This window comes from Crassostrea angulata, chromosome 3, assembly GCF_025612915.1.
Source record: "Crassostrea angulata isolate pt1a10 chromosome 3, ASM2561291v2, whole genome shotgun sequence".
NCBI classification, from domain to species: domain Eukaryota; kingdom Metazoa; phylum Mollusca; class Bivalvia; order Ostreida; family Ostreidae; genus Magallana; species Magallana angulata.
The window spans coordinates 10,512,675-10,531,229 of record NC_069113.1 but is presented as its reverse complement, the minus strand read 5'-3'; the positions used below and the strand labels follow the sequence as shown (position 1 = coordinate 10,531,229).

Genomic DNA, 18,555 nt, shown 5'->3' with positions numbered 1-18,555 from the left:
TCAAGAATGAAATCACTAATAGAACTCCCTTTTAAATAATTCATGAAGAAATTTTACAAAGAAAGTTAGTTAAATAATTTAAACTTCTATCTTTCTAATAATTCTAATTTAAGGAATAAGAAATCATTATTTAATTTAATGGGGATACCAGAACTGGTCAGTCACATCATGACATGTTCAAATCCAATCCCAATCTACCATGTTAACACTCCTCCCATTACTGGTTAGATTGAACTTGTAGCTTCCGAGAAGAAGCTGCAAATGTTTACAACTTTACAATGGAAAGACAATGGATAAACAAGGATAGCAATAGGTCACCTGAGTGATTCAGGTGACCTAAAAATGTAAAGAGAATAGTTATATTGCACAATCCCTATTATACAAAGATAAAATATAAAGAGAATTAAAAATATTAAAAGTCAGAAAATTGCACATACCGGTACTTAAATAAAGGTTATTTCATGAGAAATCAAATATCACCTGCATACATTAAGGTATTCATAGAAAAATAAACTTGGTATAAAACATAGAAAACAACCCATGAAATACAGTTGAATCCTTATGCTCCAAATTATGGAGGAAGAAAATTGGAAAAATGAAACACTAGAATTTGTGTTCTGAGAGATTGAATGTTTCAACACAATAATGTAATATATATCTGTAGTTGTTCTTTACCATGTAAATGCACAACGGAATATACAAGGATGTTAACATAACTACCACTCAAAACAGAAATGAAATTTCAGATCATTTCTCTATATAAATAATGTGATCTAGGTCGAATATGACCCTAGACACTTATTTGGATTTGGACAATTCAAGATCAGATTGAAAAATGACATGTACATGACAAGAAAACTTTCACTTCTTTAAATCTAATCAATAACAAGCAAATGGGACTGAAGACAAGAAAAAAAGTAATCAAATGAGTACTCACAACAACCTTTATACTTGACAAATTAATGGCCAACTCAAAAATGTGATTTGACATACATTGTACATACTATACAATAAAACAGAATTTACCAGCACTACGGAACACAATTGTCGAAAAGGATGTTGACTGGTTAATAGTACTTGAACACAGGCTACAACTTGTAAATTTGGTTCTGTTCATTGCTTCATGTCTTCAGGCTAAAAAAGAGAGTTAAGAAAGATAAAATATTCCATTTGTAGATTTTATCTGAAATAACTAAAGGTCTGTTAGTATTATTGAATATATGCCAAAAACAGTTCTATATATAAGAATTATAAGAGAGTTTTTTCCCCTTAAAGGGGCATGATCACAATTTTGGTCATTAATTATTTGTCTGATTTTAATGTTTACAATGCTTCAGTTAAGCATTTTTGATAAGCAACCAAAATTTGAGTGTCAGTTGTTGAGTTGTACGTGAGTTACAGAGCTTACCATTCTCTGCTATGTAAACAAAGCTTGTAAACAAACAAAGCTTTTGTTTACATTTTGAGTGTTGAAGTGAAAATTCCAGTTTTAGACCTAAAATGAATTTTTTGATCATTAAAAATGCATTCCTAAAGCATTGTAAATAATGAAAATATTGTGACCATGTCCGTTTAAATGCTTGCTACCTTCTGATATTATCATGCAAATAAAGAAATTTAGTTTAAAGCTGCTTGGTCTTATTTTATACCAAATCTAATGTACATTGTAAGACTGTATGGTTTTGTTAAGTTATGTATTATGGTCGAAGGTCCTAAATTTCGATGGTGATGGTGTTCATCTTTTGTTTACATCTCTTTCGTTTTCGCAGGAACAAGAGCAATTTTGTATGCATATGATACTATGATAGACTAGCAATCAACCGACCCAGTATATATTAAAATGTACTTCAAACAAGTAAGAAATTAATTTATGAATTTTCCTAACAAAAACAGCAAATTTTTTTAAACCCACCATTACCCTGCATTTAGCTCATCATAATACAAATTTTAACAAAAATATAAATACTAAGACGAACCCCATGATGTTATCCTCTGCAAGGACTGAAGATTCATTAATGAAAAACAAGTAATGTTGTGAGGATAAATTTAACTGACAAGACAATGTAGAGCAATCGTCGAATTTAGGACCCAGTAATGGTGGCACCCATAATTTTGTTGATGAATTTATACTTTGTACATTGAAATAACAAAATGTAAAAAGGCTAATCAACTTATGTTAACACAGCAACCTATGATTGATATTCATGATAAATGTCTTAGCTTTCAAAATTATTGCTCATTTTATCTGAAAAGAAGACCTATAGATTAAGACTGTCGAAATATAGGCACACAAGGATATAAGAAAACCCGGATATAATAGGCAATTGAGTGATTTTCCAAATCTCATAACTCACAAGTAATAGCTTTCCAAAAAGCTTGCCTGAATAAACAAAATTATTCAATGGAAGCATGCATGTATCAATTAGGCTATCTTATCAGAAATGAATTTTAATTTAATTTTAAATGGAACGTGCAAATTTAAGACGAAATGTTGGTCTTTTCTTCGATCTATAAGATGTACGTATATATCACTTGAAATTCATTAATTTTAATAATTCAATTTTTTAGGAATGCACACATATCATATAAGTACATGTAAGCTTGAAAGCTGGAGAGTAAAAAGTCGTTTTTTTTTCAAATTGTATTTGTTATATTAATTGCAAAATTAACTGAAAGGCTTTTTTAAAACTTCCAACCTTATGAAATATGAGAGGGTATACAAACACGTATTGTTTTTGAATGTGTGTGGGCAGCTTCATCAAAATCATCTTGAAAAGCAATTAAAAAAGGGTGAATTCTCAAATTCATGAAAAACCCTAAGGCCGAAGAAAAAAAAGTGTTTGTTTCCGCTTTCCCGACCGACCCTAGCTTTTACCCCCCGACTCAAAACTTTTTTTTAAGGATTTTTGATGGAAAATCGTTTATTTTCGTTTTTATCCGATTTGGAAAAAAAAATTACTCAAAATTTTGGTCACAAAAACGCTTGAAGCAGTTACTCTTCTCAAATCAGTGTAACTCAAACGTTTTGTTTCAAAATGGCTGTATGTTTCCATGGGTTGTAGATTTTAATAACGCTCTCATCATTAGCAGAGGAAGTATCTGATATATAATATCATTTTTGTGTTTTCTTAAGACCAGCTTAATAGTCAGGAATGATATTAAAAGTATTTCTCATTTTATACCATTCAGCAGTGTCAGTATCTAACCGGCATGTATGGATACTGCAATATTAAAGGGAAAAAAAATATTTGAAAAAAAAAAAAATTCTGACCGACTGACCCTACTTTTTTTCAGCATGAAAGCGGAAACAAACCATTTTTTTTTGTTAGGCCTAACTGTAACTTCAATTTAATTAGAACTCCTTATTTGCAGTTTCATTATTGCATGCTCCTACAAAAAGTGGAGGGGGGGGGGGGCAGGTTAATCCATGATATTTCCATTTATCCTATAAAGCTAAGAAAGTGCCAGCTGTCAAAAAAGTGGGGAGGGTGAAACAGCCTCCCTCACCCCAACTCCCGATGCTACGTGCCTGTGATGTAAACACATTGTGTGCTCTGGGGTATCTGCAAGATCCCAACGGACTCGTCAACTAATCGGCGCACAAAAACTATTAATGAGACATTTAGGCGCGAAATCCTGCTTTACCGGTCACGCAATGAATGAACTCATCCATTGGCAGAGATCCATGGGTGGGGGGTTAGATGAATTTTTGACATTTGTTTTGTAACAGCTGCATACATGTATATCATACTTTGGATCGGATGTTTTGGAAAAAATCTATCGAATTAAGAAACACATTTGATTAGTAATTGTTAAATGTAGTAATGTACATTTAGTAAGACACGCCAGTTATGTTCCCTTTTCAAGATTAATGAAATCGCCCAACTGAACGAAAATCGGGGTCACCCCCCCCTTCAGGGATTTAGTTCCTCTGGTAAACATTCCAGCTGTATAAATATATATTTGTTTTTATCTAAACTGATGACTCTCTTGCAATAATGATAATCCAACACCAATTATTACTTACATTGTACCGTATTAGACAATATGTTACAACTTGTTGCGATGACCCCCCTCCCCCTTTTTCACTGTTCAAATATGGTGGAATGCTGATCTATTTTTAAATCAGGATTACACATGTGCTCTGCATGGTGACCGTCCCTTTTACTTGAAAACTCTTGCTCGCTGTTGTTATTACATGCCATATAACATTTTCATCAATTATGAACGTAAATGCTGACATCTTAAACATGCATCGATTAATCTTTTTTTGTGAAATATCATGATATTGCTTGTCCCATTGTCTGCACTGTTTCGGAGATTGCAACTTTTAAACCTGCAGATATGCCTGACGTCATGACGTCAAGCAATAAGCAATAATCATATTTCTGTGGAAAATGGTGTACAGTCTTTTTACAAAACAAACTTTACATAACTATTGATAAGAGGTTAACATGTGATTCTGCCCCATTAAAAAGTATTAATCATGTACATCGACAATACTGAAAGATTTGAGAATCATAACAATCGCAACTGACCTTGTATTTCTATGATCAGACAGTAGTACTGCCTGCGGTTGTTCGACCACTTCCCGCGATGGAGGTCATGTTCTCAGTCCCTGGCATAGGTGCTACAGTAGTAGATGTCTTCAGCTGTGGGTCCCACAGAAAACTGTAGTAAATAGCTAAGACAATGGCCGCCAATGACACTGCCAGGACGTAGGCTAGCACTGTAGCAAGGCGTACCCACTTCTTATTCGTTTTCGAAGCCATTTTACTCTTGTTTGCCTTTTCAGGCGTGAATGCCGATCCCTTTACGCCAGTTCCTGACGGATTCCCTCTAAATGTGGTTGAATTTTCTTCTTTTTCCATGACAAAAAATGGGTTCAGCTGCTGAAGATGCTAAAAAATAAATAATCTATAATTAGTAAGTGGCGACATCTGCTTCCTCATTATAAGTGAACCCCGATCCCAACTCTATTATAAGAGGAAAACAATAACGTGAATAACTTTACAGTACACACACGTATATTTTTATGAAAAAATCCCGCATTGTACGTAAATAGATATATGGGATGTAAATTCTCTTCTTGTGTTCAAGTTGCAGCTACTAACAAGAGGCGCCAATGCAGAACCTTTTCGGACCCCTCCCAATCCCACAACGCCCCCCTCCCGCCCTTGAATTTTCAAATTTACATTTTTAGATAGTTAATTTACTGAAAATAGGCCATGAACTCCCCGTGCAAACATAATTATATTTCGGTCACCCCATGAATTTTTTTTGGATCTGCGCATGGAGAGAGAGAGAGAGAGAGAGAGAGAGAGAGAGAGAGAGAGATTTTTGTTAATTAAGGTCAAGATCTATGTAAATGATTCCAGACTGTCTTTTTGGTGCTAGAACCATTATGACGTCATAATTGATTTGATAAATCATTTCCCGTATTCTACGGCTTGAAAGGAATTATGTAGAAAATTCAACAGTATTTTGACATTCTATGTAAAATCATGGAGAAAGTAATCCCGGTACCTATACTCTATTTGACATTAATTTAAAGAGGAGGTCAAGAGTTTGTTAAATGCCGTTTTTGGAGAGACTGTAGGCAATCTAGATATATTTCATTATTTAGTCTATAATGGACAAAACTCCGAGATTTGTTACTTTTATCCTTCATATTTCATAGAAAATGATTGTTTATAACATGATTTTTCATTATGTTTACCAAAAAAATAAGCCCCGGTACACCCTATGAAACAAAGATATTGTCATGAAGCATCATTAAAATAATTTATATCTTGAATTTCATTAACCTGTAGGCACCTTTCATTCACTAGATCTTGACCTTGAGGAGGTTTTATCAGATCCGATCAGCTTCATTTAGGGTTCGAGGGTGACCGAGTACAAATTCCCCTTACACCTCGAATAACAATGGATATCCCGGTGTGGAATGAGTGGGTGAACAAAGTACTAAGTTTTGACTTAATTATTTTAAATTTTTTGTCGTATAACCTCATTTTCTTTGGCGTAGTCGTGGTTATCGTTTTACAATGGCTTAATACTCCGTATGGAAGATATGCACGCGGGGGTTGGGGACCCTCCGTCAACGCCCAAATAGCGTGGTTCGTGCAGGAGATTCCAGCCTTCGCTGTGCCATTACTACTCGTCTATTACACCGACTGTCCGAAACTAAAATTTACCCCGAACAAGATTTTTCTAGGATTATTTTTGTTTCACTACTTTCAAAGGTAAGTAGGTCGATTGTGTAACATGTGCATATATTGTTTACATATGGAGCGCCGTTTTTAGCATAATTATAAATATAATTTACATCAGCTGATTATCTGGGACCAAAGTTCAACTAACCACTATCAATCTTATTTTCTAAACATAAATATGAACAGTCCCTTAAATATTATACCCACTACAAAACAGGGACATCAATAAACTTAAAAAAAAAATAACTACATGTATGCTTGCATGGATCGTGATTGTTTGATACATGTACTTGAATGTGTATTTTTTCCCCCCGCATCATTCACTGCCTTCTTACATAAACACGATTTTACAATTCCATACCTGTTAACCTTTCAAAGCTGCTATGGGGGAGAATCTCCCCCTTACCAACTTGGCTAAGGGGGAGATTTTGCGTAAACGACCTTTTTTCACGTGAAATGCAAATATATAATAAAAATACTGTTAGATACCTTATTTTACCATTGTAATTAATGCATTTGCAATCATTTTAAATTTGATTATTTCTATGACTACCAGTGTGCAATTACAACTTGTGTTGCTGTACATGTTCAGAAAACTATTATTTTGTTTGCATGGTACAATGCAAGAAGTCAATAGTGCCACTTTTTATATTAAGTCTTCTTATTGTTCAGTATTGAACCATCACTGCATGCTGAATCTATGGTAAACACAGAAAATTTATTTTGCGTATTTTGAATTTGCAGTGAAACCCAGTTAAGAAATACCAGAAATAATATTCATTAAAATTATTTTTTGCCTTATATATAGGAGAGATTTTTTAATTCACGAAGCAACATGTATTTCTCCAGTATCATTTAAAAATGATCTCTGTTGTAATGTCTATAGCATCCCTGTAATTCATAGTACCGGTACTATGAACTTTAAAAACTCTTGTGAAATGCTTTTACACTTTTTCCTCGAGCTTCACTTTTATCGGTAGCTTGTATAAACACTCAGTGTTCCAAACTCACTTTGATTTTTACCGACCGTGCTGGCCAGACAGAATTAGTCACGACTCACTGCACGTGGCTTGGGTGCTTTACCTGTGCACCTGTTAAGTGACACCACTGGCTGTGTATTGTTTTCTTTGGTGTTACAGAGTAAAATCAAGATGTTTTAGGCTTTCACTTATTTTTTTTATTAGGCCTATGCATAACGAAATACGTACTGATTTAAGTCAAAACCGGAAGTAATCGTAAAAAGTAAACTGGACTATAACATGTCATACTATGATCACGGTTGACAGTATTTGGATGGATTTTGATATATTCTAGCTACACAGCAGCTTTTTGAGCTCAAAATCAGAGAAAAACCCGCAATGGTTGTTAAAATTTGCATGTAAAGATTCAGAATTGAGGGGGGGGTATGGGGAAGACAAATACGATTGCGGGAGAAATTTGTCTCCCGCGCGGGAGATAGGTTGGATGCGGGAGATCTTAGATTTTTAGGTCGTTTTGCGGGAGTCTCCCGCGCAATGCGGGAGGGTTAACAGGTATGCAATTCTGCCATTTTTTTCTTTTCTGGTCCACAGGTCTTCGATTTTTCCTTTTCTAATCAGGGGAGGTAAACCTACCCCATTCATCCCTTTTATACTAGCCTTCGTATTCTGTGTACTCAACGGCTACCTGCAAGGCGGATATATTCTGAAGTACGCTGACTTTGGAAGCAAATGGATGTGGAACTCCAGATTTTATCTAGGTAATGTTTTGAAAAATCTAATATTTGAAGTCAAAAATATGAAGGACAATTCAATATTCTTCTACAAAAGAAGCAAAATCATTTATTTTTAATTAGATATAAGACTGGTATTCCGATTTCTGTCAGCATTAGTATTTCATAGAAATTGTAGCGACTTTTATTAATAAATATTTATGTTCCCGGTGTAATGAAGAATAATGACCCCCGTAGAATAATGACCGGGGGTCACTTTTTGACGTAGAAAAATGACCCCCCGGTCATTATTCTACGCAGAAAAATGACCCCCCGGTCATTTTTCTACGTAGAAAAATGACCCCTTTGCCTGAAGAATAAGTGTCATTTTCATTAAAATGAGCACATTCCACATGAAGAAAAGTGACCCCTGTAGAATAATGACCCCCTTGTAGATTAAAGTTTTTCAGTATTTTTTTTTTATTTTTTGTGAAATAGTCTTTACACTATTGTAATTTTTACTGCTGAAGTTTACAGAAAGTAGCAGAAATTATAATTCATATTCAAATAAACTTAAATTGAAAGAAGGGGTATATCTTAGAAAATAAAAATCCTTCCGTTATAACAAGATATTGACGTATTGCATCGGGGTATGGTTGTCATCTTAACAATTACATTTACATATATCTATGGTGTTCCGATAGGGTCACTTCGACCTTAGGGCGAAGATGCGAAGTTGCAAAGGCGATAGTGCGAAGGCGAAAGAGCAAAAGTGCGTAGATGCGACGACGAAGTGCGAAGATGTGATGCCTAAAGTGCAAAGGCGAAGGAGCGATACTTCTATCACTCCTTCCTTCCCAACTTTGTACTCTGGCCTTCGTATCTTCGCACTTTCGCCTTTTTTTATTGCATTCAGCAAGTCTCGGTCGATTACATAGAATTTAATACAGGCACCGTACTCGCCAAGGTTTAAATTTCCGATTAATCCATGCTATTATTGGTACGCATGCGCTAGGCCATCGTGCTTACTATGAATGTTATAAATATTTTAATGTGTACATGTAACACATATGTTTACCAGTGCTGGCTATGCCTAATCATTATCTACTCCACACAAAATTTAATGTCCGCCATAATGTGTACATATACATGTACACTTCCAGACTCCTGTCACTTACCAGCCGTCTCTTTACCGTGGACCAAACACAGTAACAATGTAATTTCATTATGCGATACTCCTTGCTCATGCATGGATCTAGAGGGGGATAGGGGGTCCCCCCCCCGGAAAATTCAATATTTATAATTTCACGCAGTAAAAGGGGAGAGGGAGTCCGGACCCCATCCCCGGAATAATTTTATTTTATTAATTTTATAAAGATTAACTTTCCAAAATACGCCTCGGAACCCTTTAAACGATGGAGAGCTCCGCAATTATAAAACATAGGTAATCACTGATTACAAAGCTCACCGAGACGAGGCATCCCCTTTATGAGGCATCGCCTTTATGAGACCACCTTTATCATATTATATGAAAACCATCCTTCATGATCTTGGATATTCATGGATTCTGTTTTGAAACAATATCGTATATCATGATCATCTTTTAAAAAATTGTATGTTAATCATATGTTCATATGTTAATCAATACAATGATATAAAATTAAAATTGCATCCTATCATAATTACAATATATATCATATAATACCATAAACTACCGTAAAATATTGTGAGATATGATATTGTAACGTATGATATGACATTGTGTTGTGTTATACATTATTGTATTTGATCAAACAATACAATATCATAAAACATAATACAATATAGCATTATATGAAACAATATTTATCTGCAATAATACATCATAACGTTGAAACATATGATATAATATTGTATAATTAAGCATTGAATCATTATTGTTTGAAAGATGTGGTCTCATAACTGCAACGGTTCGGCATACAAATTGTATAACGCGCGCTAGCGCGTTATGAAAATTTGTTTGCACTCATTGTTGCAGTTATGAGACCACATCTTTCAAAAAATAATGATTCAATGCTTATATCTACGTTTTTTAAACATGTATTTCCTTCCCGCAAATATGATTTTTTTTTAAAAAGGCTCTGTCTTATTCAACAAGTAATGCGAAATTAACAGAATGGTCACTAGAACAGACACAATATGCTGACAAAATTAGTACGCAGCGTTTTAAATTCTAATTACACAATTTTATTTTTCTTTCTGTAATTTAATGAATTTACTCTTGGTATAGTAAGAAATTAATGAATTGAATTCATTTAACTGTCAAAATATATTTACATCAATGAGATATTTATCAGCGTAAGTATAATATCAGGTCGTTATCCGGTTTGAAGTCGCGAGAAGAGTCAGTTCTTGTTCTTCGAGAAATACTGAAGAAATACTGAATGTATTCATACGCCCCAGATTTGGTGATTAAGTCCTCTGTGTTGTGTGTAAATATCACTAAAATTAACCAATGCAATTTAATAGAGGGAAAGAAAGTGAATGTAAACATTATAGTTTGATATTGTATTGTATGATACTGTATCATATTTGATACATAATATGATATTGTATTGTATGATACAATATAATTTGATAAACATTGTATCATATCAAATGAAACAATATCATGGGATAAAGTAAAATATTATATGATACAGTCATACTATACACATTGTATCATATGATACAATTATATATATTAAAATCTTATAAAACACAATTTCATGTGATATGATAATATATCATATACACCAATATTTACATTCACTTTCTTTCCCCCTATTAAATTGCATTGATCGATTTGGGTGATATTTACGCATAACACAGAAGACCCAATCACCAAATCTGGTGCGTATGAATACATTCAGTCTTCCTTCAGAACATGACTGACTCTCCTCCCGACTTCAAACCGGATCACGACCTGATATTATACTTGGGCTGATTAATATTTCATGGATGTAAATATCTTTTTAAGATTTATATGAATTCAATTGATTAATTTCTTAGGATACCAAAAATAGATTCATCAAATTACAGAATTAAAAATAAAATTGTATTATTAGAATTTCAAACGCTGTGCACTATTTTTGACAGCATAATTCGGCTGTTCCAAAGGCTCTTCAGTTAATTGCGCATTACACGTTGAATAAGCCCGAGATTTTTTTAAAATAAATCATATTTGCGGAAAGAGAAAAAATGTTATAAAAATGTAAATATAAGCATTGAATCATTATTTTTTGAAAGATGTGGTCTCATAACTGCAACGGTGTGTGCAAACAAATTTTCATAACGCGCTAGCGCGCGTTATTCAATTTGTATGCACGCACCGTTGCAGTTATGAGACCACATCTTTAAAAAAATAATGATTCAATGCTTAAATATCATATTATACAATATCGTATGATACGATATTTTATAATATTACAATATCATAGGGATCATGTTTCATCATTTAACAACAACTACATCTATCTATCAAGCAGGTTTGAGTGAGGTAGGAGATTTCTTTAGCATCCTAGATAATGGAGATCAGGCTCTGCATCTGAAGCAACCTCTGCGTTTCATTTATAATATGGTTAAATCAACTATGCAAGCTATCTTTCTAGCTATAAAACATGTGACCTGTTCCAAAAAACTAAACCTCATCAAGAATCATAAACCTATGGCTCTGATTCAGCATTTAAGCCTGTCAGGTGTATCAGTATCATAAGACTATATCAATGCAAGATTGGTGAAGTTAGGACCAGTAATAACTAAGATATCGTCATCAGAGGGCACCTGTGTCAAAAACTTCAACCAGCTCTTAAAATCTTAACCTCCTCCAGCATCCGAAACCTGTGGCTCAGATTCAGCATTTAAGCCTGTCAGGTGCATCACTATAATAAGACGCACCATCCATACAAGTTTAATGAAGTTAGGACCAGTAGTAACTAAGATATTATTATTAGAGGGCACCTGCAACAAAAACCTTTACCTCCTCCTGCATCCGAAACCTATAGCTCAGATTCAGCACTCAAGCCTGTCTGGTGTATCATTATCATAAGACACACCATCCATGCAAGTTTGGTGAAGTACGGACCAGCAGTAACTTAGATACATGTATTGCTATTTAAGGCACCTGCAACAAAAACTTTAACCTGCTCCAAAAACCTTAACCTCCTCCAGCATCTGAAAGTTAGAAACCAGATTCAGTAGGTCCAGATGCATCCTCCATGTATCTTTGGTGAAGAGAGGACAAGTAATAGATTAGATACAGGAGCTGCAACTAAAACTTTAACCAGCTCCGGACGCCGACGCCGGGGGTATAGCATATGCTCCCATTGACTTCATCTCGGTGAGCTAAAAGGCGAAAGCGCGAAGATTCGAAGGCGAGAGTGCGAAGTTGCAAAGGCGAAGAAGCGGTAGTAGTATCACTTCTTCGCCTTCGCAACTTAGCACTTTCGTCTTCGCGCTTCGCTGTCGCAACCTCTATATTCTTCATATTGTTCATGAATTATACTTGCATTGATGATTTCCGCAATACAAACTGCTGGATATACAAGTGCATCACTCAGAATTAATGATGAAACCAAAATTATGAAAAGTTTACTCCACTGTTAGGCATTATAACCAAGCTGAAGTTAGAGCCATTACGCCAGTAGAGGTTAACGGCCAATAAGGAAAACCGTCAAAGTACTGAGAGTACTCGTATAGAAAATATATTTTACTTTATCCTCAGCATACTTTAGTAAGTTTAGTTAATATCACGATGATTAATGCATCAATAGTTTGTATGAGCATTGGTAACGTTTGATACAATAAAGATCGTGTAATCAAAATCAAGCAGGATATAAACCCCTAACATGGGTCCTAACCTATTTTTAACGCTTTTAGAAACAATCTTTTCTTATTATAATCGATCAGTGTTTATTATCTATTAAGATTTACTATAGTCAGGTACTCTTCACAAATTTGCTCTAAAAGAATAAAGTCTATCCATGATCACAAATACAACATTACAACAAATGATGTTCATGTATTACGTAGAAGAAAACAAAACTAACGCAGAATGCTTTCTTTTTAAAAAATCACTTTCCCCAAGAAATGTAAATAAGAAGTATTCATATTTCTACGTTACCTGCCCCCTTAGTCTTTTTCCATAAAGATATATACATGTATCATTCTTCGATTGACAATTCATTCACCAATGAATATTGCTTATATTATTACAACAATTATTCTTTCATGATTATTGTTCGTTAATTATCACACAATGTCCTCATTGTGTATGAAATTTTTTTTATATGCATCATTTCCCGCCGTTTGTCGACGAGAGAAGTAACGTAACTGTTAACAATCAATTTGTGGCAATGTAAGAGTGTTTTGCGTGTGCTTGCTACGGATAGGAAAAACTATATACAGCGATTTATTTACAAGATCGATGTTTATAACTTCAAAATCAGTTGAACAGAGTGAAAAATAAAGTAACTTCAAAGTCATATCTTGGATACGGGGTAACCAATTTCTATTCATGTTTACGGGGGGGGGGGGTCATTTTTTTATGGGGGTCATTTTTCTTCATGTTTAACATGAAGTAAAATAACCCCTGGGTCTTTTTTCTTCAGAAATATCCAATTATTCTTCAGCTAGGGGGGTCATTATTCTACGTCGAAAAATGACCCCCGGTCATTATTCTACGGGGGTCAATATACTTCATTACACCGGCAGTGGCGTCCGAAGAAAATTGAAAGTGGGGGGGGGGGGGGGGGCTAGACTAATCCTCAGAAATCTTGACAAGCCAATAAAAAAAACAAAAAAACCTTTTTCTCAAAATCATGAAAATCCTAATCCGTGGGGGGGAGGAGGGGAGGAGGAGTAAACTTATTGTTCAAAAAAAAAATTCTTACCTGCCAAAAATTTATTTCCCGAATCTTCAATTTCCTAATCTGTGGGGGGAGGGGGGACAGGGGGGGGGGGGTTGTATACCTATGACTCAATATTTCCATCTTATCTAGAAAAATTTAGGAACAATTTTCTTTTCTGCGATAAAAAGTGGGGGGGGGGGGGGGTGGGCTGAACCCTCTATAATGCTATGGGCCTTAAGGTTAGGTCTAACTTTGCAAAAAAGTATGGCGGCCCCCCCCCCCCCCCCAGCCCCCCCCCCCCCCCCGGTTCCGACGCCTATGCCCGGTATATATAATGCTTGAAATATTTTGTACGTAGTTATAATATATGTTCTATATATACACCATTTAGGTATTATCCTCTTTTGTACTGGGATGTTTATCAATCTTCAGGCCGACCATATTCTTAGAAATTTGAGAAAACCAGGGGAGACTGGCTATAAAATTCCAAGAGGTATTACATTTGCCTTTTTATCGTTTGTTCACATCAAACCATCCCTGATTGAAATTTACCTATTCCGATTAATATTAAAAGAAAATGCAAAATAACAAAACTTATAAAAATGTTATGATAATAAATATTACACAACTGTACCTGGCAAATTACCAAAGCTTTTATAACTGTATTATGGATGTTTGTTATCATGAACAATCTCCAAATAGCTGTTGTTGGGTTTTTTTTAAAAGTCTGTATGATGTTATTGAAATTACGTAAAGTCTGTGAAAATTGTATTTCGTCAAGTAATAACATTACATCAAAATGCGACATAACTGGACGAGACAATTATATAAAAGATTAATATTCTATCTAAGGAATGATATTTACCGCATATTGAGCTAAACATGTGACAAATTTGTATCATTGCTATAAATCATACTCACATGTTTTTTGGCACGTGGGAATATGATTTATAGTTATGATAAAGTTATCATTTTATATTTTTATAACAATCTTAAATCATACTCCTAATCCGATGGTAAAAGGCAAGATTAGCGCTAACTGGCATAAATGTATAAGGAGATAATTTTAAATATTGGTACCGAAGTTTTAGGACTTCGATATACATGTACCTTAAAGAAACATAGTTTTCTGCTTTACTATATTTAACGATCCATCTTTCCACTAGGAAGTATCTTAACCTCTAGCCATGATTTAAGGGATATACAGGTTGACATGTCATGGAGCTAATGATCTGTAAATGTACATGCAACAACATTTTCAAAGTCAAACAAAGCCGCTTTTAGGGAGGTTGGATGGTCAACAAGTTAACAAATTAACCATGTATCAGATCTAACTACAATTTAAGACATGATTTGATAAGCTACATGTACAAACTATAATACAGGGGCATGGTCACTATTTTGGTCAAATTCTATTTTTTACAATGCTTTATGAATGCATTTCTAATGATCAATTGAAATATGAGAGTCAGTCGTTATGTAATTATAAGCAAGATACAGAGCTCACAATTCTTTCTCGTGTAAACAAGGCTCGTGTCCTGTTTTTGTTTACATATGTTTAATATATCAGTAAAACATCATTTTCAAGTTGATTTGTCTATCTTCTTATGAAGTTCATTTTAAGTATTATAATAGATAAACCGTTCCTAACATTTAACACATTCAGTTAAAGTCTTTAACTTTTAACTTTAACATTCAAAATGCATGTAAACAAAAGCTTTGCTTACATGGCAAAGAATTGTAAGCTCTGCAATTCGCTTATAACTCAACGAATGACAATAACATTTTGGTTGCCCATTTGAAATGCCTTTTTAAAGCATTGTAAACATTACAATCGGAAAAATAATTTTTGATCAAAATCATGACCATGCCCCTTTAAGTAAAGAAAAATCCGTATATTTTGCCATTTAAATTAAGGTATTTCTCTTTATTAGAGCAGTTCTTTTAAAAGGGATCATAAGAGTCTAAAAATGGCCACAACCATCGAACACTCTTGAGGCGATTATTGGTCACATCAAGTGTTTTGATTTGTCGACTATATTTTTTAATTTGACAATTGTTTTAGGGTTTAAAACTTTAACGAAAAGCTTTTTGTAAAATAATATTGCATATTCTATATGGTTTTATTTCTTTTTACCATAACAGGTGGTTTGTTTGAATATGTCTCCGGAGCAAATTTCTTTGGGGAGATCGTAGAATGGCTGGGGTTCGCTGTGGCTAATGGGACTCTTCCGACATTTGCCTTTTTCTTCTTCACTCTGTGTAACATCGGACCGCGTGCCTGTCACCACCACCAGTAAGTCTTTTGTATCCATCAACACGAAGTACCACAATGTATTAGATGTCTGATACGATACAGCAGACATTGCAGATACTAGTATTTAATTTATAGTGAAATATATGTAACTCTTTGGTTTAAAGATGATGCGTATTAATTCATCAAAATCATCATTTCAATTGATTAGTGTTGATGATAGTTTTACATATAATTTTAATTTCATTTTATTTCATACAAATAAATTTTAAAATGATTACAATATCGCACGATGTGCGTTATCATTATGATAGTTATTCAATAACGAATTCGCATCACTTTTAATCTAGACGTTTACACATACAAATATATTAAACTGTTTTTTATACATTATACAAAAGATCAAATTCATGGTTTATTTTTAAAGATATTATACAGAAAGGTATAGAATTTTAGTAATAATTGTCAGTTATGTATTATTTCATCTTTATAATTTTGCATACAAATTCTACATCATAAAAGGTGGATTCAATCGAGATTTATTTCAGACACTGTTTGTTTTTACAATTCACTATTGTTGGAAAATCATGCTTCTCTGTCAGTAGAGAAAATGCAGTATTCTTTTTATTCTTCGATCTAACTTTTCTTGTTATTCAATTAGGTGGTATCGAGAGAAGTTTGAAGATTATCCAAACAAAAGACGAGCACTTATTCCTTTCATTTTATAAGTATTCTAGTGTGTAAAAAAATGTATACATCTTACTGCAGAAGTCGTCGTGTCACCATGTACCCAACCTTCTAATAAATAAAGCAGGAGCCCAACATGTTCTTTTATTTTATTTTGTAGCTTTAAAAATGATTAAAAATTTGTCTTCTTCCGTTTTGTGTCTACTGGTACCTGCATATTTATCTTTTCTCAGGTTATTTTATCCTTTGTACCCTTCTGTATTAGCAGCGTCTTGATTTTTCCGTCAATGCCCAAAATTCGTGAATTTTATAAGTCCGCTCCAAAGGCTCCAAACTGGATTTTGATTGTATTTGGAAGCTTGGTGATACAATAATTCCATGTGCTGACAACAATAATCACCTATAGGCATTATTATCAACAACAAACTTACACTCTTAGATAAAATTATAACAGCTTGTAGAAAAAAACCCCAAAAATCATATTACGCTCTCAACGATATAGGCTCAAATTATCTTAACCCGATTACTTTGTCACACCTCTATAAGACGATCGTTCTTCCCACAGTCCTCAACGGTGTGAATTTTGGAACAATCTATCTACCAACGATCTTCAACGCCTCAATAATTTTCAACATTTTATTTGCAAAAATGCAAAAACCTTCCGACCAAAATAAGATCCGGTATCTGTGAAAGTGTTTTAAACGTTCTACCTATCAAATTGTAATTAGATATCCGCAAACTGTTATTTCTAAAGGACGACTTTGTCTCATGGATCACTTGTCTCTCTCAAAGAAGATATTCTCAACACGCTTATTTTCATTTCTGGAGAACATTTCTAATAAACACCGAGGATTCTTCCAGATGTAATGAATGTTTTGTCCACGTACAGTCTTACTGAATATCTACAAACGTGGCTCCATAAATGCTCATTTCCACTGAAACAGATAGAGATAGTGAGATCTGCTGTATCAAAGCTACACCAAACAAACCGTAACATCAGAATGATCCATGCCAATGATTTTTACCGTTTCAAATCCATTATCCAAAACCAAAACCCAAGTTTTATCTGGTCCATTCCGTCCAACTCATAGGTACGAAAACCCATTGAGCTTATTTTTGTAGGTTACAAAATATTTTTTCTCGAGTAAACGCGAAACCTTCGCCATATAACGCGTTAGTTTCGCAAATAAACGCGAAACTTTCGGGAATAAACGCTAAACTTTCGTGTATAAACGCGTAACTTTCGCGAATTAACGTGTTGCTTTCGCGATATTATGCGTTGGTTTCGCAAATAAACGCGAATCTTTCGCGATTTAACGCGTGACTTTCGCGAAACCGTTATATAAATATTGTCATTTCATACCAGAACCTCTATGAAGGAAAACGATCGAAAACAAACACATTTTAAGCTTAAAATCATGAAATACTTATTATTTATTATTATTATAATATCCGTATTACGTTGATTTATGAAGACAAAATTATCTTTTTTACGTGTAGATATTTATAAATCTGATAAAACTTCATAACATTTTTAGATGTCATATGTTCCAAGTAGATAATAAGTTAGAGCATCATTTTATCATTTTTCATTTGGAAGCAAATGGATGTGGAACTCCAGATTTTATCTAGGTAATGTTATGAAGAAAACTAATATTTGAAGTCAAAAATATGAAGGACAATACAATATTCTTCTACAAAAGAAGCAAAATCATTTATTTTGAATTAGTTATAAGACTGGTATTACGATTTATGTCAGCATTAGTATTTCATAGAAATTGTAGCGACTTTTAATTAATATTTATGTTCCCGGTAAATAATGCTTGAACTATTTTGTAGTTATAA

General features: G+C 34.0%; 1 protein-coding gene across 1 annotated transcript; it reads left to right on the top strand.

The window, feature by feature from the left end:
* The first annotated feature begins 5,896 nt into the window (after nucleotides 1-5,896).
* Nucleotides 5,897-16,845, top strand: LOC128178413 (3-oxo-5-alpha-steroid 4-dehydrogenase 1-like). The gene is made up of 5 exons (XM_052845556.1): nucleotides 5,897-6,242; nucleotides 7,784-7,950; nucleotides 14,161-14,262; nucleotides 15,915-16,065; nucleotides 16,685-16,845. The coding sequence occupies exons 1-5, from the start codon at nucleotides 5,926-5,928 to the stop codon at nucleotides 16,749-16,751; spliced, it is 804 nt and encodes a 267-aa protein (XP_052701516.1). The 5' UTR covers nucleotides 5,897-5,925; the 3' UTR covers nucleotides 16,752-16,845.
* The last annotated feature ends 1,710 nt before the right edge of the window (nucleotides 16,846-18,555 follow it).

Bases quoted from the DNA above. Each gene is read 5' to 3' on its own strand.
- LOC128178413 (XM_052845556.1), top strand. From the start codon at position 5,926: ATGGATATCCCGGTGTGGAATGAGTGGGTGAACAAAGTACTAAGTTTT. The intron at 6,243-7,783 runs GTAAGTAGGTCG...TCTGGTCCACAG, and splicing joins TTGTTTCACTACTTTCAAAG to GTCTTCGATTTTTCCTTTTC. The intron at 14,263-15,914 runs GTATTACATTTG...TTACCATAACAG, and splicing joins TGGCTATAAAATTCCAAGAG to GTGGTTTGTTTGAATATGTC.